This window comes from Ciona intestinalis, chromosome 1 (genome assembly GCF_000224145.3).
Source record: "Ciona intestinalis chromosome 1, KH, whole genome shotgun sequence".
NCBI lineage: Eukaryota > Metazoa > Chordata > Ascidiacea > Phlebobranchia > Cionidae > Ciona > Ciona intestinalis.
In genome coordinates, this window is record NC_020166.2 from 9,264,672 (window position 1) to 9,289,118 (window position 24,447).

The 24,447-nt window shown below is 37.6% G+C and overlaps 2 protein-coding genes across 4 annotated transcripts in view; both read left to right on the forward strand.

The window, feature by feature from the left end:
* LOC100177400 overlaps positions 1 to 19,112 on the forward strand; it is a 31,291-nt gene extending 12,179 nt beyond the window's left edge. The window contains exons 24-53 of one of the 2 annotated variants that reach the window (XM_026839862.1): positions 160 to 1,626; positions 1,837 to 1,943; positions 2,082 to 3,722; positions 3,960 to 5,546; positions 5,732 to 5,992; positions 6,229 to 6,541; positions 6,912 to 7,082; positions 7,464 to 7,575; positions 7,826 to 7,991; positions 8,210 to 8,329; positions 8,667 to 8,874; positions 9,137 to 9,262; positions 9,648 to 9,750; positions 10,069 to 10,195; positions 10,670 to 10,780; positions 11,091 to 11,210; positions 11,523 to 11,709; positions 12,158 to 12,307; positions 12,725 to 12,872; positions 13,405 to 13,571; positions 13,993 to 14,091; positions 14,461 to 14,590; positions 14,942 to 15,112; positions 15,734 to 15,945; positions 16,184 to 16,348; positions 16,710 to 16,938; positions 17,400 to 17,545; positions 17,863 to 18,129; positions 18,457 to 18,589; positions 18,838 to 19,112. In XM_026839862.1, the coding sequence (XP_026695663.1) occupies positions 160 to 1,626; positions 1,837 to 1,943; positions 2,082 to 3,722; positions 3,960 to 5,546; positions 5,732 to 5,992; positions 6,229 to 6,541; positions 6,912 to 7,082; positions 7,464 to 7,575; positions 7,826 to 7,991; positions 8,210 to 8,329; positions 8,667 to 8,874; positions 9,137 to 9,262; positions 9,648 to 9,750; positions 10,069 to 10,195; positions 10,670 to 10,780; positions 11,091 to 11,210; positions 11,523 to 11,709; positions 12,158 to 12,307; positions 12,725 to 12,872; positions 13,405 to 13,571; positions 13,993 to 14,091; positions 14,461 to 14,590; positions 14,942 to 15,112; positions 15,734 to 15,945; positions 16,184 to 16,348; positions 16,710 to 16,938; positions 17,400 to 17,545; positions 17,863 to 18,129; positions 18,457 to 18,589; positions 18,838 to 19,001 (9,108 nt within the window). In that variant the 3' untranslated portion in view covers positions 19,002 to 19,112. The remainder of the gene's footprint in view (positions 1 to 159; positions 1,627 to 1,836; positions 1,944 to 2,081; positions 3,723 to 3,959; positions 5,547 to 5,731; positions 5,993 to 6,228; positions 6,542 to 6,911; positions 7,083 to 7,463; positions 7,576 to 7,825; positions 7,992 to 8,209; positions 8,330 to 8,666; positions 8,875 to 9,136; positions 9,263 to 9,647; positions 9,751 to 10,068; positions 10,196 to 10,669; positions 10,781 to 11,090; positions 11,211 to 11,522; positions 11,710 to 12,157; positions 12,308 to 12,724; positions 12,873 to 13,404; positions 13,572 to 13,992; positions 14,092 to 14,460; positions 14,591 to 14,941; positions 15,113 to 15,733; positions 15,946 to 16,183; positions 16,349 to 16,709; positions 16,939 to 17,399; positions 17,546 to 17,862; positions 18,130 to 18,456; positions 18,590 to 18,837) is intronic. The other variant, XM_009864216.3, reaches the window with a different exon arrangement.
* Positions 19,113 to 22,152: 3,040 nt separating this feature from the next.
* LOC100185280 (potassium voltage-gated channel subfamily A member 1) overlaps positions 22,153 to 24,447 on the forward strand; it is a 14,137-nt gene continuing 11,842 nt past the window's right edge. For both annotated transcript variants that reach the window (XM_009864217.3, XM_018811538.2), the window contains exon 1: positions 22,153 to 22,331. In XM_009864217.3, coding sequence (XP_009862519.1) covers positions 22,263 to 22,331 — 69 coding nt within the window. In that variant the 5' untranslated portion in view covers positions 22,153 to 22,262. The remainder of the gene's footprint in view (positions 22,332 to 24,447) is intronic.

Genomic DNA, 24,447 nt, shown 5'->3' on the forward strand with positions numbered 1-24,447 from the left:
TACAAAATGTGTCTAAATAAACTATTTGTGTCTGCTGTATCAGAAGATACATATGTTATAACTTGACAGTGAACATGAGGTGTATAAATACATCAGGAATGTCTGGTGTGTAAGAAACTCAGCAGTGAGCATCAAGTTTACAATAATTTATAATTCCAGGTGAACCAAGGACAAAATCAACTATGTTCCATCAATGCCACTGGTAGTGAGGTCACAATAAACAGCAAAGCTGGTTATTTGACATCAATCAATGTAAACGACATCACATCTCAAGCAATCCCATATTCTGGCCTTCACTTAATGCTAAGGACAACCAACAGCAGCATGCAGCTCCTTCAGCATGAGCTACACATGGAAGCTACAAGAAGAAACAACCGGGAACCTGTGTACTTGAACACAAGGCTTGATCTGAACACTCAAGGACCAAACCAGCCATCACCATTTACATGGAGGGCCACCACGACCATCAACTCTGCACAGATTCAATGGGACATGAGCTCACAAAACATCAGCCATGTAAACATCACGCAGAGACTTCTTATCCCAAAGATACCAATTCCTAGGTCTATGATGTCTCACCAAGGTCAAGATGACATCAGAGTGAGTGAGTATGACATCACATTTAAGCCATATGTTTACCAAGCAAAGGCAATTGTCAACAAACAAGCAGCGGGCAATACAATTGCCTCTCTCACATTCAACAACTATTATGCTGACAGAAGCATCATGGGTGTTTCACTCCATGCACGAAAACCTGAATATGAAGTCACATTCCAACACCAACCAAATGAATGCTACAGATGCCACTCAATCACTGTTAACTTACCACTGATTCAACTATCGGAACACATCAAGTCAGCTGGAAATTACCATCAATACTCAGCCTTGGTTGACATGCACCACTCCTTACTTGACTTGGTAAGGATACCACGCAGTGTCTCCCATAAGATCAATTATTACTTGAAGAAGAACGACAGACTGAAGGTGGGATACCACTGTGGTTACAACTTCCAGGACAATAACTTTAATGGTCAAGTTGGTTACACCTTAGCCGATAATGCATTTGATGCCATCACTTCAGTTCAAGTTCAAGATGATTGGAAATTTCGGGCAATACTCAACACTACATGCGACAACTGTGTACCAATACTGCCAGCCACCTTTAAATACAACCTGGGTCTTTCACACACCCCAACTGCTGAGCTCACAGAAGTACCAGCATCAACGAAAAACAATTTATTCCAAATTGATTCATCGTTTATCCACAAAAGTGGGCTGGTATACAACATGTCTGCAGGTTTTGCAACTGCATTTATTGGAAACACTTTGTTCAAAGTGGACACCAATGTAAATGCAATGTACTCCGCAAACCGAGGTGTCTTCTTGTACTACTACTTCCCCAAGTCTGTATACAAATACTCTTTATCTGGATCAGCAGTTCTTCGTGACCAAGAAAACTACGCCAGAACTGGCCAAGAATATACTGTTTCCATGAAAGGAGGCATCTATCCTGACTCACCACAATGGGTTGGTATTTTGAGGACTGGGCGTATAGGTTCATATGCTGCTGCCCCTGAGTTCTGTGCTAGCGGCACCTGCAGACTAAACTCTATTGAATTAGTTCAGGTAAGCTTACCTTTTTTTCTACTATATATTGGTGAGGCTCTACAGCAAGCAACACTGAGATGGCCCATTTTGCCCAACTAGGTCAATCTCCTATTTCTTCTCGTTTTTAACTTGACACCCTCTTAATCATTTGTCTAGTTATAATTAACCTGCACAAACCTATGTGCGTGTTAGTAAAAGCTGTTTTTTAATTTAACACTTTCTTTACAGACCACCCAATGCTCCAACTACTCCCAGTATTACTCAGCTAAAGGCGGAGTCAACAACTTTGCTGCAACCAATTGCACAACACTCAGTGGCAAACTTATAAGCACAAGGTCCGTAAATGTATTTTTAATAGTAAGCAAGTTTAAGGAATGTTAATTTTTCATTTTCACATATGTTTTTTGTTTTTAATATTCACTGCGGTAACTGAACAGCCAAACAAAAGTTAACATTATTATTATTTCTATTAGGTCCGAATTCAACGCCTCTCTCCGCTTTGATGGCTCCAGAAACGCCAATGCTTGGCTTAACCACTTTGTATTAGTGCTTGGACAATCTACTCCCCAAAAAGACATGCAGTTGTACATTGAGCAACCTCAAGCATCAGCCTACCTTCCTGCTAAGTTCAGTTTCAATGCCACCTTAGGTGCAACACCTTCCATTGCGTTGGACACAGACATTGTGACTGTGGGTCTATCTTACAATGAAGGAATTCAAGCTCAGATTGAAACCCGACAGATTCCACTGCGGTTGAACTGCCGTGCTGAGGTTAGAAGCCAACAAGGTATAAACATCAATATCCCAACATGCAGAGTTGCATATCCATCCATTGAACCACTCGACATTCGTGTGAGGTCAACTTTCAACTCACTATCATCCAATACAGTCCAAATGCAGGTACAAAAGAGCAGCAACAACATCCAAGTATTTAACATGAACCTCCAATCCCATGATGCAGCTTATGATTGGGTGATCGCATGCGGTGACCCAAGTGACCATTCCTCACCTTGCTATGCACGCTCACAACTGGAATCAACCGGTTTAAGGTGGATTTCTCGCATCAACATAAGGCAGTGGAACCATACAGCAACCATGCTCATCCCACTCGATATGGACATCAACAGATTAAACATCATCACCAGCAACAGCATGATGACTCCCATGTTCAATGAACCTCTGGTTATCTCTGCTGAATCAAAATTCCCATCCGGAGAAGGCCTTTGGATGGATGCCACTTGCAATTCAAGCTCTACCTTCTCCAACATTTTGAGGATCAGAAACGGAGGACTTAAATCAATGCTAATGGAAGGCAGATCAATCTACATCCTACCATTGGCTGCTTCATATAGTTGGTTCAACACAATCAAAAAAGAAAATGAAGACATTGAGGTTATATGCCAATGGAGGTTCCGAAATAGAACAGACATGCGAATGGTTATGTACCATGGTCCTAATGTACCAACTGCGACCCTACACCAACCTAATGCAGCCCCAAGCACCTATATACGTGGGTTCAACGTCAGTGTAACTAACTGCTACAACCCCTATGGTCTTGCATTGGTCAACCAGTATGCTGATAGAACTTCCAAGTTATTGAAATCCAGAGGGACGACCACTACTAACATCTGGCCTTTTGTTTCTCAAACTGGGGTTTCTAAACTCTTCTCTTCAATCTGGCCTTGTACTGCTTGTTTGGGTGAAATTGATGGTGAAATGGCTTATGACGCAACCAACCCAACCAACAAACAAGCAATGCTGCGCGTCTTGTTATCGAAAAGAAACCTCTTGAGCATGATGTACAACATGGGAACAAGGGCAACAGACCAAGCTGCTTTTATATCTGGCAACACTGAGATGAGGTTCAACATGGACCAGACATGCCACCCACATATTCGTGTGGCCACCACAGTTGAAATGCTGTCCGGTCAACGATATTTCCTTAACTCCAGGATCTTGTCGGAGAATTTGGGCTACTTGTCTGCAGACATTAACGAAACATTCACATCCACGGTTGGTCAAATCATCCAAAACGAAGCAACCATAGACACACAATCGCTCTCCATCAAGAACTTAGTAGCATGGAGAAATGACATCATCAGAGTCGTTTTGAGGTAAGCTGTTAAATAATATAAACTTTAAACCAGGGATTCTTAATCAGGAGGTTAACCAATACTTGTAACTTGCTCAAAGGTGGGAAAGTAAAAGTTCAAAACTGGCTTATGTTATAACCTATGTTTGTTTTCGTTGAAATAAAGTGTTTTCACAGTGTTAGAGGCTCTTAATTATTTCTCTTTCTTTCTTAATTTTTTAATAGAATGCTTAGTATAACATGATTTTCATTGTTTCAGGACCCCCAACACACCAACCCCAACTTTAGGAATGGACGTCACAATCAGAGGACGCGAGATCGAGATCCAAGACTTGGTCATTCCAATTCCCAGCATGAATGTTAACCTGAAGAGAATGGACATCCAGATAGTTAGAGATGATCTTGGCCAATGGACAGGAATCAACATGCATGATCTTACGGTGATCATTACTCCTCTGGAGGCGGATCCTATCAGAGTTACTGGACATGCGGTGATGCAGATTGGAGGAGAATGGGACATCAACATCAGGGACACAACATCAAGGATCATCAAGATCATCCTCACTGCTCATCCGGGAGCAACATGGGAGATGCACACTGATGTATTGATGGACCTTCCCATGCTGAGGCACGAGATGCTTGGAAACTTCTTGCTTTCTGACACAAGATATGTTGATAACTTGAACTTATCTTTGGTTATGAGAAACCCAACTTCATCTAAGATGGTTCCTGTTATCCTTACCAACTACCAGGCTGTCTTCAACAAAGATACAACTGCTCAAATGTGGAGAGGAAGTTATAGCAGCTCCTTTATGATGTGGGGAGTTTGGATGAATAACAACCCCATGAGAACAAAGTTGGTCATCTCCCCAACCTCTGACAACACTGGCTCCACAATAATGATGAGGACATGGACAACAGATGATCAATACCTCAGCACACAACTTATGATCTCCAACCAATGCAGAGGTTACTGGAACGCAGTGAAGGGAATAAGAATGTGTATTCCTCGCAGTATTATCATGAGGAACGCAGCACGTACTCCAATGATTACAACTAACAATGTGATCGAATGCACACCTACACACTACGCAACTGACATGACAACAACACTCAACACATGGAACCCCATGACTACTACATGGACACCATTACTTGACATGGCAGCCAACATGAATGTTACAATTCCAACTCCCACAACTCTAACCACCGGCAACTGGAACATGACAGTTAACTTGAATCAACCCTGGCCTATGACAATGTCAACCAACACAACCGTTACCACAACAACAGATGGAAGAAACAGGATTGTGACATCATCATGGAGGATCGGGAGATGGCCGACAACGAAAATTGTGTTGTCTCCTCCAAGGACTACTTCCGGACCTCAAAGGATGACGATCACAGCTCTGGATATGGAAATCTTAGCTATGGATGTTGCTACATCCGGATGTGTTCGTCTTCCAATCATCACAGAGTATTGCCTCCCATCCACTATTGCTCTTACCAACATCAACACCAACATCCCATTGACGAGGATCATCCGCATCATCCCAGTCGTGGATGCTTTGCTTCCTTCCAATGCTCCGGAAATTGATCTTCAGTTGACAGGATCATCAACAACAATCAACATCAACAATGCCGGCAACTCGTGGACGGTTTCCACAAGTTCAACCATCAACTGCAACCAGTTAATCACCCCATTGAGAATGGAAACAAATACGATCTGGTCGCCGACAACTTTCACCAACACAGTAACAATGAACAAGTGGGTTGAAACGTGGACAATTACTTTTATTCCAAGCACAATGGCAATGACAATGGACCTCAGTATTACATCACCAATGTAAGTATTGGATAATTAAATTATATAGTTTTTTTAAACATTTTTTCTTTTTTAAATTAATAAATTTAGGTTTCAGTTGGATTTTAATATTTTAAGCTTCATGGCTGTGACCAAAAAGCCAAAATAATTTCATTAAGTGATTACTGGAAATATTTCCGAATTTTATTCTCATTTATATTTCACAGGTTGATCAACCACATTCGAGTTGACTCCCCTGGCATCCTAAGGCTGAACACTCTGGTACTTCGTGTGAAAACTCTCGGAGAACTCGGAAGAATTATTCCGATGGACATCGACTTGGAGTGGCAGAAGAACGCTCCTTCCTGGATGTTGGAAGTCCGATCTTTCTACTTTGATCTTGCATCCCTGATGAAGATGAATGTCTCCTTTATCCTTGACAACACAATGATGAGATCTTTTGTTCATTGGGATGTCAGGTCTGATCGGTGAGGGTACATTTTTTTTAAATAGCATGCAATAGTGATGCTAAGGGCCAATTCCGATCTAATTCAAAACCCTGTTTGTTTTATTTACTGCACAACCCACATTTATTACAGTAAATTTGTAGAAAAATTTCACAAAATATTTTCTTTGGTAAACCAAGGTTAATTATGACATCAAAACAATCCCATCGAGTGGCCATATTGTACTGATATGTTAAAATAGAAATCTTCTATCTCAGCTTCCCGATCTGGAAACAAATAGTTGAGGTTGATCTTCGATGGAGACAAGCTTCCAATGATTGGATTTGCTCTTCTGCTATCAGCAACCTCTTCATATGGACAAGGATTAACTCGAGCATCAGTAACTGGGCCATCACTCCAATCTCCGCAACCATTGGTCTTCCAGACAGTCCTAAAGGACTGGATGTTGCCCGAGATCCAAGGAGACAGAGTTGGACTTTAACTTGGAGTGATACATTGTTGTACAGATGTGAGGCAGTTCCATTAACGGCAAACTCAATAACCTACCAGATCAGATGTTACAAGGCACAGGTGAAATACGTTTTTTTATATTTCTGTGGCGAAATAGGTTTTTTAATGTGCAATAAGTATATACATTTTTATAAAAAGGAAAAAATCCAAAAAAATAAGTTACTTATGTGGTAACACGTATGCAGGTATGTGATGTATGTAACAGATCACCCATGTTAGATCATGTTGTTGTCAATCATACGAGAACATTTAGGTTTTTAGTTAAAATCGTGCGAGGACATTTAGGTTTTTAGTTAAAATCGTGCGAGGACATTTAGGTTTTTAGTTAAAATCGTGCGAGGACATTTAAGTTTATATTATAAATTTAAATCAATTATGCAGGTAAATTTAAGTTTTATTATGAATTTAATTGTTAAACCTATGTTATCAGCCACGCCAAGTAAAGGTACCGACCTTCACTACTGAAGTTGCAAACTGGCAGATGAACCTTGCCCCACTTACCAACCCATCTACTGCAGTGGTCACCATTATAACCCAAGTTATCAGGTTTAACTTTACACAATTAAAGGATGAAAGAGGAATTGAAGATTTACTGAGATCTGTAAGTTGACAATGTAGATGACGAAATCTACTGTGGCATACTGTAGTGTAGAATGTGGATTTTGAAAATGGCTGTGGGTTTTCTTTGTCAATGCGACTGTATTTTGGCACATAATTTACATAAACTGTAAAAGTTGTTTATTTTATTCTGTTGGGTTTGCTGCACAAAAGTGATAGATGTATGTGTCTTTGGGAAAAACACTTATACATTGCTTTAACCCAGACCCCAATAATAAGTTGTAGGACCCTGAATGTCAGGTTACTTGGCCAACTCATGCTAAATCTCATGACAAGGCACGCTGTAGGGTGTAAAACTCCACTCTTATAGAATAGAAGTCGTTTAGTGGTTGCTACAACTTAATGTTCCTGTTATTTAAAACAGAGATGCCATGTCACAGACGAAGAATTGGCTGCTCGCGTTGCCAGATATGTTACAAGTGAAGCTAAAACAATGTTGGAAAGATGGAACATGGGATGGAAACAAACTTATGGTGGTAAGCACTGAAATATATACCTTTCATTGAGTTAAAGGCAAACTGTGGCCTACACACCAGGTCCCCTGGTATACACACCTGTATAGAGTATGCAGAACTAAAATTGGTAGCAGCACATACAAATTACTGTTAATAAGTAAAGTAAAAGAGCGTAGACCCAAATTTGCAAGTCTCCTGGTGTACCTCAATAAAAGACCTAAAAAGTTACAAACTGTTTTGGATATAAAAGTTAATTTGAACATAATTACAGTGCCTGCTATGGAATACATGTGGGAACCATCTAACTATGAAGTGATCATGGACAGTGCTGGTTTGTTGCAGCAAGTTTTTGGACAAGTGACAGGCAACATTATTAGAACTGGAGTTGTAACTGGTAACAACTGGATTGCATTGCAAGCAAATGTCACTTGTGCCAGGTAATACTTTATAACTAGACATTTGTTACTATCTCTGAACCAAAGGCTAGCATAGGTAATGCTCAGTATTGATACCATTAAAAACAAAAATAACCATCACCCACAAAGTTACATATGGGATGACTCGTAAGAGTGTACTGTCGCTGCACTGACAAGCAAAGATAAAGAAGTTTGATTTTATTTATTTTACATTCATTCAAATCACTTAATTTATCCAGATGTGCAATGCCAGTGGCGAACATGGAATTGAAACTCATGTTAGCCGACAACCCTCATATACTTGTCAACACTTCATTATCTACACCATTCATGGTCACTTACATGATCTGGAATGCAGGGTAAGATATTAGCGATGAAAAAATGAGAAACATTTGTTGTAGTGATGTCTTAGACATTCTTGTGTGTTGTGGGTTAATCTAATTCCACTTTTACATTTATTAAAATATAAAGTGTAAATTTTCTATCAAAACTTGTTACATATGGGTAAGCGGGCACAAGGTGTATGAAACGAAACCCCCGTATTTTGTTAATTTTCGATGCCACACAGGGAAAAATAAGGTACATACGTGGTAGCCTATTAACAGGCATGAGGTGTATAGAACATAGCACCCGTATTTTATTGACTGTTGTTGCAAGGATATATAAGTTCCATCATTCATCTGCAATCTTACACAGCATGCCAGTGAAGCCTCTCCACTTTGGTCTCCGTATGTTAAGCAATCCAACCACGAGCCCACAAGCAGAGATTGACTTCCACTTACCCGACACTGGCCCAGTAACCACCACCATCACTCTGCATGAGGTAAACGGGGAGGTTGTGCAATGTAATGGAAGATCCGACAATGCCTTGACCACCATGCATGAGACATGCAACAAAATGCAGGTAAGACTGGTCACTGCTATCATTGTGGGCGTATGTGCCCCTAGGCAAGTACATCTAGGAAACCTGACAAAATGTAAAAATATATTTTTTTTGTAAAAACCACCATGGGGAGAGAGAATGTATTTTTCCATACTAATCATCTTCATATAAATAAGCATCTGATCTGAGTAGGATGTGACGTCGACTATTAATAAAAAAATCATAAGAACTCAATCCGACTTATATGATTTCTATGATATAAGTTTAACACTGATTCATGCAGGGAGCAACAATTGGCCCTCAAGTGGCGAGTTTCGATCTTCCGCTAACATGGCCGCATTTAATCAAACGCACCGCCGATGTCATAATGTCAACTATGTCAACAAAACCAAAAGTTCGTATGACAGATGTAAGTGAATAATGCACTTTGTGGGTTAATAATAAACATATGTTTATTATTTCTTAATTTTTCCTGACTTTTATGGAAAGACTTGCTGGAAAGACAAATAGTGTGCCTGCAATGTTTATTGAATAATAAAAGTTACTGTCACACAAAGTTATTTAAGGGTGTCCGGCCTATAAGAATCAACAATAAATATATTTTTAAAGTTTTTATTATTTCTTAGTTAGATTAACATAAGTGCCAATAGCAGACCAACCTAAAATTTTTTGCCTTACAAAAATCAGAAACATTACAAACTAATAAGGTGAATTTGTTTCACAGGATTGTGTAATAAACTATCTCTGCTTCCCCTGCTTTTATAGATGTTATTTAATATAATTGTTTTTTTCAGGGAATTTTGATCAAAAACTCTGATAAGGAACTTTCCAACATTGTTTCATCCGTCATCCATATCATTAAGTCATGGCAGGGAATTCACAACTATTATGTGCAAGGTAAGTTGGTGTTTAGGGTGTTTAAGTTAGCTATGAGATCAAACCTACTATAGTCATGTCTGCTTATCCACACACTGTAATAGCTTCATCAGCTTGACTGTGGGCATGGAAGTGGCAACCATGGATAAGTCATTCAAGTTTTAACCATATATGACCAAACCAACTAAGGGGTATAAATGACCAAACCAACTAAGGTTTATGTATATTTATCCCCACACTGTAGTAGCTTCAGCTTGACTGTGGGCATGGGAGTGGAAACCATAGAAGTTACTATTATCTTTCTCCATCATCATAACATATATTATAATATGCACACAGATGGACTAAAAGAAATGATCATATCTATCTACGGAATGGCTAGCAGTATGAACCAACACAACTACTTGGCTTTGGTGGAAAACATAATGGAAAGAATCCAACAACAAGCTGGTGAACAAGGAATTAGGTTAGTTATGCTCTATTTTTTGGCCTTTCTGCGTGTTGGGGTAATGGGCCAAATCTGGCCTAAATCTCAGGTCCTTGACAAGGTAATGAATAATAATAATAATAAAATAATTATGCTTCAACCTAGTGATCACTAATGGGCTGTCCAAATCATCAACCACACATGAAAAAGTCCCTCAAAAAATTATCACCCACAAAGTAATATACTTGGTAACTCGTAAGCTGGCACGAGGTATATGAACTCCCGTGTTATAACAACTGTCGTTTTTCTTGTACATATTTGGAACGGATTGTTTACAAATTGCCACAATTTCCATTACTTGACAATAACTTACAAACTAGTTTAAGTATGATATGTGTAAAATGGTAAAATACATTTTTTTGCTACAAGCATATTCAGAGGGTACTAGTGTGCTGCCCTAATAGTTAAAGAATTCTTAACAAGATTGCCATATAAACTAAACTTTATTTACAGAGTCCCAGTTATGCACATTGAAAACCCAATATACACTGCTGATGTATACCTTGATATTGGAGATATAGAATCAAAAGCATTTGGAATAGTTCTTGATATTACATCACCAAGGTAAGATTATATGAGTGGTCTGTATACATTTGTAACAAACCATCATCCATATAGTTGTGTAGCTTGTAATCACAAATGTGTAGCTTGTAAGCAGGCACGACAAGTATTAAATAGATCACCCATGTTATAACAACTGTCATTCCCCACACATGGTGTATTCATACACTTCATGCTTACTGTCAAGTTATAACACGGGTGACTTCTTATACACCAAACACATAGTGTATTCATACATCTTATGCTCACTGTCAAGTTATAACATAAGGTTTCCACCTAACAGCAACATAACCTCATATATTTAACATCCCAGGTTCCCAATGCTAACTGGTACAACCAGAATGGACATGCAATGGAATGAAGCTTCCCAACCCATGGTTAGGTTCACAGACAACAAGAACTTGTGGAAAATGTCAACAGAAATAAACCTCAGGTTGAGTTTGTGTAAAACATTATGAATATTAGAATTTCAATGCTTGTTTAAAGCAAACAATTTAATGTTGTCCATTTAGAATCTGACTCTTAACATAGGTGTCTTTTGGCAAGCGCACATTTGCGCCCCTGAGCAAGCAATTGTACCAACTTAGTGGTTTTTTACAAATTATTAAAATTTTAAGCCTTTGTCAGCATAAAAATTATAACCACTCATACATGGTAACTTGTAAGCAGATATAAGAAGTATCAAACGAAACACCCATGTTTTAAATATTATAAAACTTAAATACCCATTGTTTGTTAACTCTAGAACTTGGCAAATCGGCCGATCAGCTTTTGGGTTCACCGATGACACGAATGAACTTACCATGACCCCTGTTAGGGGAAACACCGGCAGGGTCACAGGGTTCACTGCGGGGTTCCTTGACACAGAAAACACGAGATACGAATGCAACATCGATATCGCGTACAACATGGCTGTCACTTGTAACAAAATGGTTAGTTTAATAGTTTGTATAATAATCTTCTATTCTATGTGGGTAAGGCCCTTTTGAGGACCTGTGATTTAGGCCAGATTTGATCTGTTACCCCAACACCCAAGAAGCCCATTTCTTTCAGTAAGTATAATAGTCTTACATTAGTATTGGATGGATTACCATAATTCTACATGAGTGGGGTTTTACTGCAAGACATGCAAAGGAATACTGCTGCGTATGATAATAATATTCCATAGTCTTATAATGTATTGTATCAAGTCTGACCTATTCTATATGGGTAAGGTCCTGCAGCGTGAGGTGCATGGTCCCAAGATTTATGCCAGGATTTGCCCATTACCCCAAGTCTGGCCTAAATCCAAAGTCCAATGGGATGGTTTAACTAACATCTTGCATATATAGAAAATAGATATTATATCGAAGAGTTATTGAAACATCTATGTCAACCCAGGTGTCATCCACCCCAAGAGAGGTTTGTCACTTCATCGTCCCGTCTCGTTGGCTTGGGTTAACTGAGCAATCCATTTGTGCTGCCATGATCCCACCCCTTGTATATACTGCTGCATATAAACCAGAGATCTTGAAGACAATGATAAGGGAGGTAAGAATATAGGAGTGGATGTAATACTAATAACTTTATTTGTCTCCTTGATTGCAGTAGCGAAAATGAAAAAATATTTATAATGAAAATTAAAAAAATATTTATAACTTCGAAAAATAAAAAAATATTTATAACCCAAAATATAAAATATAGGGACAAAGCAACAGTTGTTAAAACATGCTTACAGGTTGCTACACCTAGCACACAAACAAATATAACTGGTTTTGTACAGTATTCTATATGAGTGAGATCCTGTGGTCTGAATTTAGGCTAGAGTTACCAAGACCCTTAGCCTACAATGTGTAGTTAATATAAATGTGTGCTTTTTGTTAAAATTATACTAAAATAAAAAAAAGTGATTTCCCAAACTGAACATATAACTTTTATTTTAAATATTTAAACTCAATTTATTTCCAGAACTTCCACTATACTGATGAACACTCATTGGATGTTATAGCAACTTACCTGACCAAGAGATGCAGGAGAGTGGTCAACAATGTCCACTCTCATATTAACAATGCTATGCATGAAGTTGTGAGAGGAACAGGCTTGCCTATTGATGAAGGTAAATATTTAACTCATACAGAATATAATAAAGGGGTTTGATATATGTTCTTGCTCCCAAACTCAGTAGTTAGACTTAGGACACCTGCGTTGTAACCAAAAGGTAACAGGTTGTATACAGCTACCATGGTGGGAGTATGTAGCAAAACTACATATGTTAATTTGAAAGCACGCATAAATTTATTAAAATAAAACACATGTTATGTGTATACTCCCCATACTAAGCCTCAATGGTTGGTCTGCCTACTTCTAGCTCAGAGGGTATTCGTTCTTTTTTTTCATTCATATTAAATGTTGGAACATATATTACATCCTTGTCTCTGTCTATCTGTTGTTATAAACACTGTTTCAGTTAAACAAGCATTGGCCCTTTCCACTATTTTTAACCACACCCCGCGCAAAGCCTTATACGTTTCAGCCCTTTACCAAAATACTTAACGACAATTGCTGTAAGCCAGTAATCCTGTATTGGTTATCCAAATGCATCACTGACTTACCAATGTCCTATAATCACATATGACCATTACATCTAGATATTGCTGTTCGTGCATTGGTAAACATGATGGTTAGTGACTATGTATTGATGGCTCCCGGCAGAGGAATCACCAGGTCACCTGAACAAGTCTTTGTTAGCTTGCTTGAAGGAATAACATACCATGTTATACAACCTGCTATACAAGTATCGAAGACTGCATGTGAGGTAAGATAGACGGTTCTGTAATAAAAAAAATGAATAAAAAAAAACAATCTCCCACAAAGTTACATTCGTGGTAGCTCTTAAACAGACATGAGATGTATAAAACAGAACACTCGTGTTATAACGTTTATCGTATGCCGGCCACATGAGGATAAAGCAGATTACATTCATTGATATAAGTGAGCTTCTATAGTGAAGCTTAGCAGATTTTAAGATCAAGTTTGCTGGATTTTTTGAATGTTTAACTGTATAGTTTAGTGGGTTCAAGATTTGATACTATAAAGGTGAAGATCTAAACATGTTTGAAGTTTACAGACCTTATTGCAAAACAGATAATAGCAAAAAAATAAAGCTTTTGCTTCAAATGCTAAAGTTTTTTTCAATATTGCATTTTTCTGTTTAACCACATCTTTATTCTGTACAGGTTGGACAATACGTTAACAGATTATCTCCTGCTGTTAGTAGAAGTGTGACCAACATAAATGTTTCTGCTATTCTCGACGGTGGTTACCAAATGGCAGAGGTTAGTAATGGCGTGTAAAAAATGAACATTAAACACATACCTTCATTGACTTAGTGTTTATCAAGCCTTTTTTAAGATAACATTCGGTTTATTAATAAAGAATTTACATATAAGTAAATGTATAAAAAGAAAACAAAAAATATATTATAGGGTGGGAGGAGCACATTTTTTATTTTATTTTTTAGCCCATTTGTTAGTTAACAAAGAACGTTTTTGATAGTAAACAAAACACCCACCTTACTCTACGTATACTCCTTAAAAAGTTTGACTTTCCAATTTCTGCAATTATAGTATATCATCAGGCATGCTTAAATTTTTCTAGCAAATTTATTTTGATAAATAATGCCCTAATAAGTTATTGTTTTTCAGACTTACTACAACACCATGTACTTGCTAAACAAAGTGATTTGCTCCCCACAGAAGGTTATTCCTGTGTATTTAGATCTCTATGATAATGCACGCATCAGTGACTTTGTTTGGTCATACATCATGAACACAGGTAAAATTACTTATGTGTTGTTATTATTAATGGCATTGTTTATAAACACACTGTAATAGTTTGTGCAACTCGACTGTAGACATGAGAGTGGCAACCATGAACAAGTTACTCAAGTTCCCACTCTCAAAGATATAAATTACCAAACCAACCAAATGTCATGTCTGCTTATTCACAAACTGCAATAGCTGCAGCAGCTCGACTGTGAGTATGGGAGTGGCAACCGTGGTCAAGTCACTTAAGTTCCCACCCACTAGAATATAAATGACCGAACCAACCAAAGTTCTCTTATTACCTATTCAGCAAAGAGTTTTTAAAAACAGTAGTGACACCACCCACCATATTTGTCCCCAGGTGCGATCAGCAAATCTATCTTCTCTCCAATAAGCCAACAGATGATAACTTATGACGGCCAATACTATGAACTTCCCCAATGGAGAATGGATGAATGCGCATACGTGTTTCATACCGATCCAATCTATAATAGATTCACTGGATATGTTAAAGGAACAAGCAGCTTCCTGGGTATGTAATGCTAAATTTTAATGCATTACACATTTTAATACAATGCCTATACAATATGGACTGGTTCAATACAATGCACATGTAATACTAAGTTGCAATACTAAAGAATAACTAAATAAATATTTTACAAAAAAACCACAAAACATGATTGAATCTTAAAATGTACAGTCCGGAGCGTTTTAACCAAACGATGAAATGTGATACAGTTACATACAATACACATTTTATTACAAAACTCATACAATATAGACTGGTTCAATACGATACATGTAATACTAAGTTTTAATGCTGTAAACTTCATATTTAATGCACACAGTGCTGTAGCACAGTGAGAACCTACTTATAGCCTAGTGAATATGGGTTTTCATACTTTTATCATTGCAAGCATTTGTGTGTCAGGGGAAGACACTTAACTGCAGTTGCTCCAACCAAGTAGACCTACATAAAAATATAACAATCACCCAACAAACAAAGTTAGATACGTGGTAACTCGTAAGCAGGCACAAGGTGTGTAAAACTGAAAACCTGTGTTATTATGATTCTCATTGCTCCGCCACGATAAAAAAGTAATATTCATATCGATATATTATCAAATCTCTGACATAAACTCTATGCCCACAGCTGTTCCTGGATACTTGGTTGAAGCCACATTCGATCAACAGATCTACGTAACCGACAACACAGGTGTTCGTACCAAGGTACAATTCCCATTCATTGGAGGCAATACCATTGAATGTGGGGTGTATAGTAACGAATATGGATATTGTGAAACTGCGGATTTCAAAGTGTTCATGAAATACCTGCCAAAGAGGATACAAATTAACCACATCGTGGTAAGTATTTAAATTATGTGGCAATAATGAACTTCTAGAAACAAAATAAAACCGTTTAGGCTACATTTTACAAACCCAATCACATTGCAAGCTATACATTATAACTACGATAACAATATAGTACTGTGGGCAAAGGTGGGACTATAATAACTTTTTATTTGTCTCTTCCATTTTGGTAGCGAAGATTTAGAAATATTTCAATCGAAAGGACGGAATAACATTTATGTTCTTTTTCTAGATCAAGAACCCGATTTATGTAACTGGTTTGATGGGAACATACAATGAGGGTTACGAGGTCAAGCAACCCCTTGTAAAACCTGATGGTTCAATTGCAGCTGATGTTGCTGACTTCCAAACCTCATTTAGTCTCAGTGGAAGCAGTCAGTGTGTAGTGTCACAGCAGGTAATGTCATTTGTTTTACTCACATTATTTAACCTTGGACTTCATTCCCATGCTAAATTGGTAAGAGTTCTAGACTCAAAAGAAAAAAATACCCAAAAAAACAGGTGTATGAACCAAACACTTGTATTATAACAACTGTCCTAACCACTTAAGGTTAAACAATGTATATTCATTAATCTTAATAAGTAATACTTTAAGTAACTGATTCATACACCTTGTGCCCGCTTCTTTAAGTAGAGTAATATGTTATAATAAACAGTTATTTGTTTGAAAACTTTAGAACTTAGTTTAGTAACAAAACATTTTCAATTTATTAACTTAACAAATATTAAACTCTTATTCAAACCAAACCCTTCTGCAGAGAATCCACGACCGATCTCATCAAGGCCCAGGATTCCAGGTTTGCAAACAAGCATTCAACTATCCAAGCATACAAACCATCGCACGAAACCAACCAACTTACTACAACTCATTCCTCCAAGCTTGCACAGATGGTTGTGCAACACAAGAGGATACTTGTCTCTATGTTAATGAACTTGTGGATGAGTTGCGCTTTAGGGGAATCCCAGCAAAACAGAGCCCAGCCTGCTGTAAGTATTCTCGCAAAAAAAGCAATAACTATAGTATCGTGGGGTAAGACGGGACACATTTACCACATAATGTACAATTATCTTGATCATGTTTTAAACAATTAAAAAGGGAACCGTGAGAATGCTGTTTAGAGTTCTTTGAATGTTCTTTGTTTGCCATTAAATGGGACAAAAAATATATTATAAAGGTGTCCCATCTTCTTTTATCCTACTATATAACAGTTTAAAATATTATATATTATAAATGAATGTATATAAATTTGTAGTTTTATTTCTAAAGATAGTAAGGCTTGATGTAGATAATATACAGTCAACTTATAACACAACAACAGTAATATGACGCTTTGTGTAAAAATATACTGCCAACCTATTTTAACAGACAAGTTATCAACAACAGTAACATGATGCTCTATGTAAAAGTATATGGTTGACTTATATTAACAGAATTTTTATCTTCACAGTGAAATGCAACCGAACACCCACCCCATCCCTTACCACACCACAACTGCACATTCTTGTTTCACTGAGTCAAGACACACAACAACTTGATCCTCAACGATCTCTTAGACTTCTTGTTTCAAAGGCACTTGCTAAATATCAGGCAATGGTTAGTAAGGGATAGATGAAACTTATTTATCTTTACATGTTATTGTATCTTAAACTTGTTTTCTTTTGAATGAATTTAACTTGCCTTATCCTCGCATGATTGCTTAACAATAGTGTGATAACATATGAGTTAACATTATGTAAATTTGTGGTTGATTATTTTTCTGTATAACTGACAATTCAAACAACCCATAAGGAACCACTAGACAGGAGCAAATTCTTGTTAAGTCTCTTTAAGTATTATGCCATGGGAGATAAATATATTATTAATTCCCAATTCAGTGTTCAACATAAATAACGGTAACATTTTTTTTTCAGGGAATAAATGGAGCCAGCATTGGACTTATAACATACGGTGGACAAGGTGGACTTTATCAACCAATGTTTAACACAATAAACGACAACACAACTTGTAGCGATCAAGACGCTATTATTAGCATCATAAAGAAACTGGAATTCAATGGACCACAGTACCATTCATCTTCTACTGTTGCTGCTGTTAAGTTTGCCATGCAAAACACCATGCAAGCCACTTCAGGAGTTGTGAAGAGTTTGCTCGTACTCGCTCCAGAATCACGTGAACAGGTGGGCGAATTTGAGTTAGTGTAGCTTATTTATCCTTGTGTAGGCGGCAACGACAGTCATCATACCATGGGTGTTTTGTTACATAAACCTTGTGCCATCTTATGAGTATCACATATGTTACTTTGATGGTGAATGTTTTTAATATGGCTACTAATTTGGACAACCGGTCAGTGATCACCACGTTGGAGCAAGTGTCTTGCAAAAGTCAGTATCAAGCGGTGAACCAGATATCCTTCGCTTACAACGTAACCATCCAACATCTAACCTATTCTTACATAAGGGGTTATAAATAATGACCCCAATATTTATCTGACCCCTTTATTCCAGAATATCGCACAAGTCAACATGAATGGTTTGATTGACATCATCAACAACGATATGACATCATTGCACCTGTGGTCGCCCCTGACAACAGAGTTATGTGGGGAACTTGGAATCGAATCTGTTAGAAGGACTGGAGGTGTGTTCACTTAATTTATTTAAATGGATGATGAATGAATGAATAAATGGAAAAAACGAATGAATGAATGAATGTAGCTGTTTATCCTCGTGTGACCAAAAAACGACAGTCCTTATACGGGTGTTTTGTTTCATACAACTCGTCCATAGTAATAGTTACTATATTCGAAGAGAATTAATACAATTTATGTCAAGGCGTATAATCAAAGAAAACTTTTGTATAACGTTGGTAATCTGTTTACGTCACAGGAGCTTGTGTTGACGTCAAACAACCATCAGCACGTGACCTTGCATCTTCTATTATGACGTCACAACAGCAGAAGCTCGGGTCACGTGTGTCATGTACCTGTCATGTGGCAAACTACTACACTGGGTTGATCGAGAACAAATGTTCCTCGTCGATCACTTTCTAAGTGACGTCATCACAGATGACATCACGATCCGGACTCCCTATCAGTGTTAAATGTAATCTTGTTTTATTATAGCCGTTTGCTCGCGATAAAAAAATACAATTCGCTCATTCATATGAAGTCTCATGAATATGCTTAGGGCTTAACTAGCAGGTATCTCACATTCTGCGCTAGCGACTTTAAATAATCGATAATGTTCTAAAACTTATGGAAACAAGTTTAGGAACTAAATAAAATTAGGAAAGTACGGCGATGTGGCACAGCGAATAAACAAGGGGCAGTGGGTTCGAGACTCAACGCTGTTACCATTGTTGGCTTAGATATGCTTGAGCAACCAAGCAATCTTATGGGTTGTTTAAATTATCAACCATACATTAAAAAACTCTATCTAAAAACGGTTTCCTATAGAGGTAAAAACGCGGTCATGTGGCACGAGGTGTATTAAAAAGAACACCAGTTTTATAATGACGGTCGCTTCCCAGGCCATGCAAGGACACAAGTTCCATTCATTCAGGGCAGTTGTCAAAAGTTAATTAAGTTTTAACCGCAAGACGGCAGTCAAGAGCGTGGATAGCGAGAATATTGGAAATTTTAACAAAAGTAATTACGCGTCTGTCATAATCATTTATTTCCGGAATTAATATTAATGGTTGTTACGTCATTATCGAATAAGAAAAGCGTCGAATGTGGATCAAGAGTCAAAACTATTTTCTTAAATATCCTGATGACGTTCTTATTTTGTCGTTTACGACGTCATATCCTGGCAAATACATCTATTGTGGTGAGTATTGTTTCGCGAAATGACTTTGTTTTATAACACTGTGGCACAAAGTTCATATTGTGACGTCACTTACTGTCGCGATTTCGGTGTCGCGTTGTCACTTTATTCCTTTACGTCATAATACATTTGATTGATGATCCGTTTGTTGTTAACAATTGGAATCGTCTCCCATTGTCATAAAGAACTTCTTTCCAGGGTGTTTTTATTCTATTTCTATGTTAATAATTGAATCACGTTGCATTATGACGTAGACATCAAAGAACAATCGATCGATTGTCGATTATTTTGTCGACTTTGTTTCGAGAAGAGACTTCGACAGCGAAGTAGCGACGCCGACTTTGCAGAACATGGTAGCGGGTGTCGCAGCTTGTAAGTTTCCGCAGCGCGATTATGTTGCGTGCAATTTTTAGATTTCGTCGTTTTTTATATCTGCTTTGTTTGGTAGCGTTTCTTTAAAAGGGCGATCTATTTTGCGCAGCTTTGTGACGTAACAGAGAAGAGTATTGTCTTGTGTTTTGATTGGACTTGACTTTTAGGAATATCTTGGAAATGATAAGAAAACATTTGTTGTTGTTTTATATCTTCACATCGTATCTACTGCTCTGTAAAAGATCTTTGCTTCGTCTCGTCTTATCTTTGTTCTGTCGCGAACGTTCTGTTCTCTTACGGCTTCTAGAGCCCATGTGGTTTCGAACACAGTGTTTCATTGATAACAATCGGTGCGACAGTCCTTACTATGACGTCACAATCACATCGTCGCGAAACCGCGGGTTCCATAAGCTGGTCAATTGTTATGGACAATTTTAAACAATGGAATATCGCGAAAAGAAACGAATTATTCTGGGAAGAATTATTTGAGACAGAAGCAAAAATTGAGAGTTAATTGAAGCGCAGACTTACGGTACAAAGTAACGCAACTGTAACAAGTGGCCGTTCAGTTATTGTTGTAGCCAGAAAAGGTTGTGAATTATTTATTAATTCGCCCTAAAGAGCTTTTGCTATTTCTAAAGCTACCGTTGTCTAAGTCAGTGATCATTAAAAAGAATTCAGTTCTAACTAGAATCTTAAGGTTTTAAGTCGAAGGTTTAACCGCCAAGATAGAGTTGGACAAGTTCCTACAGGTAACTGAGCGTAGGGTCAATAATTAGGTTTCGAAGCCTGTAGCCATCTTCACGTCAGGGGTTCGGGGAGATATTCAATATGGACACACAACGTTCATCTTAATAAAGAACGATCGACCTCTGTAAAAACTCTTTCTTTTTTTCCCAAGACGTTCCTTTGCAAGCTCTGCCCTTCAATCGATATCTTCTGTACCTAGCTGGTGTTTTTATAACCTGCATTTATTCCCTTAATGGGTAAAGTAGGATTGGGTTTGCAGTTTTCGTGCATTAGCTATTTATAATATGCGATATATTTAGCAGCGGTGGTGTATTATGAGCTGAAAATAGTTGCTTTCAAAAATGAACTCTGCATGTTCGTTAAGACAGGAATAGCTGACGTTGTTATTTTTAGCTGCGATTGGACATACGATATTCGACCCGCCTTCACGTCTACTTTTTTTAACAGATAAACACCTTTTTTAACGCGTTTTCCCTATATATGGACTCGCACTCGGATTTAGCGGCATTTTGTAAATCCGTCGCTATGTTATAACAATAGAATGTAGGTTATTAGGGTCAATTTAGCGTCAGTTCAAGATATGAAGATCAGAATTAGACAAAAAGGGAATTGTTGGGAAATGTTAAAAATCCACAGCAATTATTGCCTTATATTTTAGGCCCCGAAAATTGCGCATCGAAAACTGCGTTGCAAACAACATTAGTATCGATCGAAAGACAATCAAAACTCCATTACTGCCAAAAATCGTGTCTGGAAATTTAGGTATGCTTTACCTATGTTCTCCGCTTTTCTAAAGTTTGGGGTAATGCCAGAGTTAATACTGGTGCAGAGGAAATAAACTTCCGTAAAGGTATTAACGTTTAAATATAGTTAATAACCAATGATTCGAATAACCACATTGTTGTATATAGTAGTGTGGGAGAAGATGGGACATCTTCCCGTTCTATTTTCTCGAACCATTTGGTAGTAAGCAAAGAACGTTCAAAGAATTATATACCGTATCCTTACGACTCTCATAGACCGTTGTTAACTGTTTAAAACACGATCAGGATATTTAGATATTAAGTGCTAATTAAAGGTCCCGTCGCCCCCACCCTCTACTATATATTACAGACGCTCTGTGTCTATTCGAATGTAGGTTTTTTATCTTTAGTTTTGTACGAAATGTATCATGCTATAAGCTCGGTCCATTTAGGCTTTCGCTAACGCCTTGTACTGCCGTCGTAATTACATCGTAAAAAGTAACCTAACTTACCTTATTAGTTTCTTAACGCAACCAATCTATTCTTAGGCCTTCAATAATTCAGTATAAGCTTAGCTAAAAGTAGGAGCACTGTCCTAATGAGTTAAAGTTAGTAAGTGCAATGATATCTGTTGCCGCCAGCAACGTACATACACGTCAAGGCGATTCACCACCCTACACAAGAGATCAGGTAAAATATTTTTATTTTTTTTTATTTTTTACATGAAAATATATCTTTTTTAAATGGCCGAATTCGTTCGCTTGTTTTGTCTGACTACGTATAACAGTAATCTTTATCATTGTTTTTTTAAAGATTAAGATAGTAATAATCTTTTGACGGACAACTTTTCTGCTTTGGAGTAAATAAGCATTTAGTTATATACAATGTAAATTAATCGGTAAAGCCGATGTTATTGAATTGAGTGTGCAAACGACTTACTTTATTTTTATAAATATATCTATAATCAATATAAATCCTGCGCTGTTTAGTTAACTTATACGAAAAAGGAGGTTTGTCGCATCACATGTTAACGTAGATTATAGTAGTTACCGCATCATAACATGATTTTTATTCCTTGTATTACAATGAAAATATATTTTGGATGAAACGGTCATATGGCGGGCGTGGATTTGACTTTATTTTTACAAATATATTGTAAAGAGGTCGGGGAAGATAGGACACTCTTAGCACATATTATCCAAATATTCTGATCGTGTTTTAAACAATTAACAACGGTCCATATGAAAGTTGTGAGAATACGGATTTATATATTTCCGAATGTTCTTTGTTTACCAAATTGGATGAGAAAATAGAATGAACAGGTGTCCCATCTTCCCCCACCCTACTATAACGAGTATCTAAATAGAAGTTTCTATATTAATGTCTCTGGGTATACATTTCTACGAGTATCGGCTGTCATTTGCCAAAATTAAACGCCGATCAAATATATTAATTCGCTTCGGGTATATATTACCCATTTTGAAGGATACGTCACTCGATCTTATTTTACGCTACAGTGGTACCCGTTCAATAGACTACCAGTAAACTTTTAACGCAGCCGCATGCGCTGTGTCTATCGTTTATAATTATTTCCTTTGGCGTCATTAATAATTCATATGTTATTTCTATTTCAAAGCAGTGCTTTACGTTTACGGTGTAGGGCGAACCATTTTAACCGTGCCCAATAATGTTTGTAACGTTTGATCAAATCTGATTATTTACGTTTGCAGGTGTTTAGCGAGTTACCAATACCGCATGTGTTGCGCGAAAGGGTTTCTTTGATTAGGTTACTAATACGTCCCCTAATTGTCAGCCATGCTTCGTTATTTTGCATCATTCATCATTCAGTAGCCATGCACCCTGTTCATTAGGTTTTTGTTCATTAGTTGGAGAGGATTAAAAGCGAAAACAAAGGCGACCATTTGTGTAAATTTTAGTCGCGAGTGTGTGTGTGTTTATGTTGTACATAATGTAGTACGCACCACGGAAATAAACACAAGGATAGCAACGTCAGTGAAAAGTTGAGTCTCTGGTTTGATTTATGGAATCTTTTCGCTGAACCCGTGTGACGTCATTTGATGTGACGACACAGATGCATAATCGTTAAGTTGTTACGTGTTAATCGTTTCATTGTGATGTAACAACTCTTTGAACGGATTACTTGTTGTGTAATACACGTCCTTTATCGATTCGAGCAAAGGTAGGATTTCCCCTTTGTCACTGCAGCGTATTGCAGGTAAACGTGTTGCCGGACTGATATTAAACTCAAGTGATGCCGGATATTTTTAACCCCGCTTGTGCCTGAACCGTATAAAACTCCCTAACTCGAATGTCTAAGCCCTACTCCTCCTTCTTTTTTAATACGAGATTTATAAAAGAGAGTTGTTTCTTCGGTATAAGTTGGCCCTATTAGGAAAATTTCGTACTTGTTTTTGTGTCTTCGGTAAATCTACAGTTTTAAATAAGTACTATTATAATAAGTTATATAAATATAAGAATATAAAACGTTGGATAAAACACCAGGTTATTCTATATCTTGATGACGTCATGCTGGGTATTATACAAGCGGCAGTCTTTAATAGCCTTAGTTGACGAATCAAAAATATAAATAAATGAAATTAATATGACGTAAGAGCTCTGTGTGACGTGAAACGAATGGCGTCATTGGCAAGTGGCCCAAAGCAAACCAGTTAAAAGTTATCACATGTACCCGACTAAGCGTAATCCCGGCACCTGATGGGCTGAATCTCATGTCCCATGGCGTGTCACGCTGTAGGTTTTACCCACGTAACAAGTATGAGTAAAT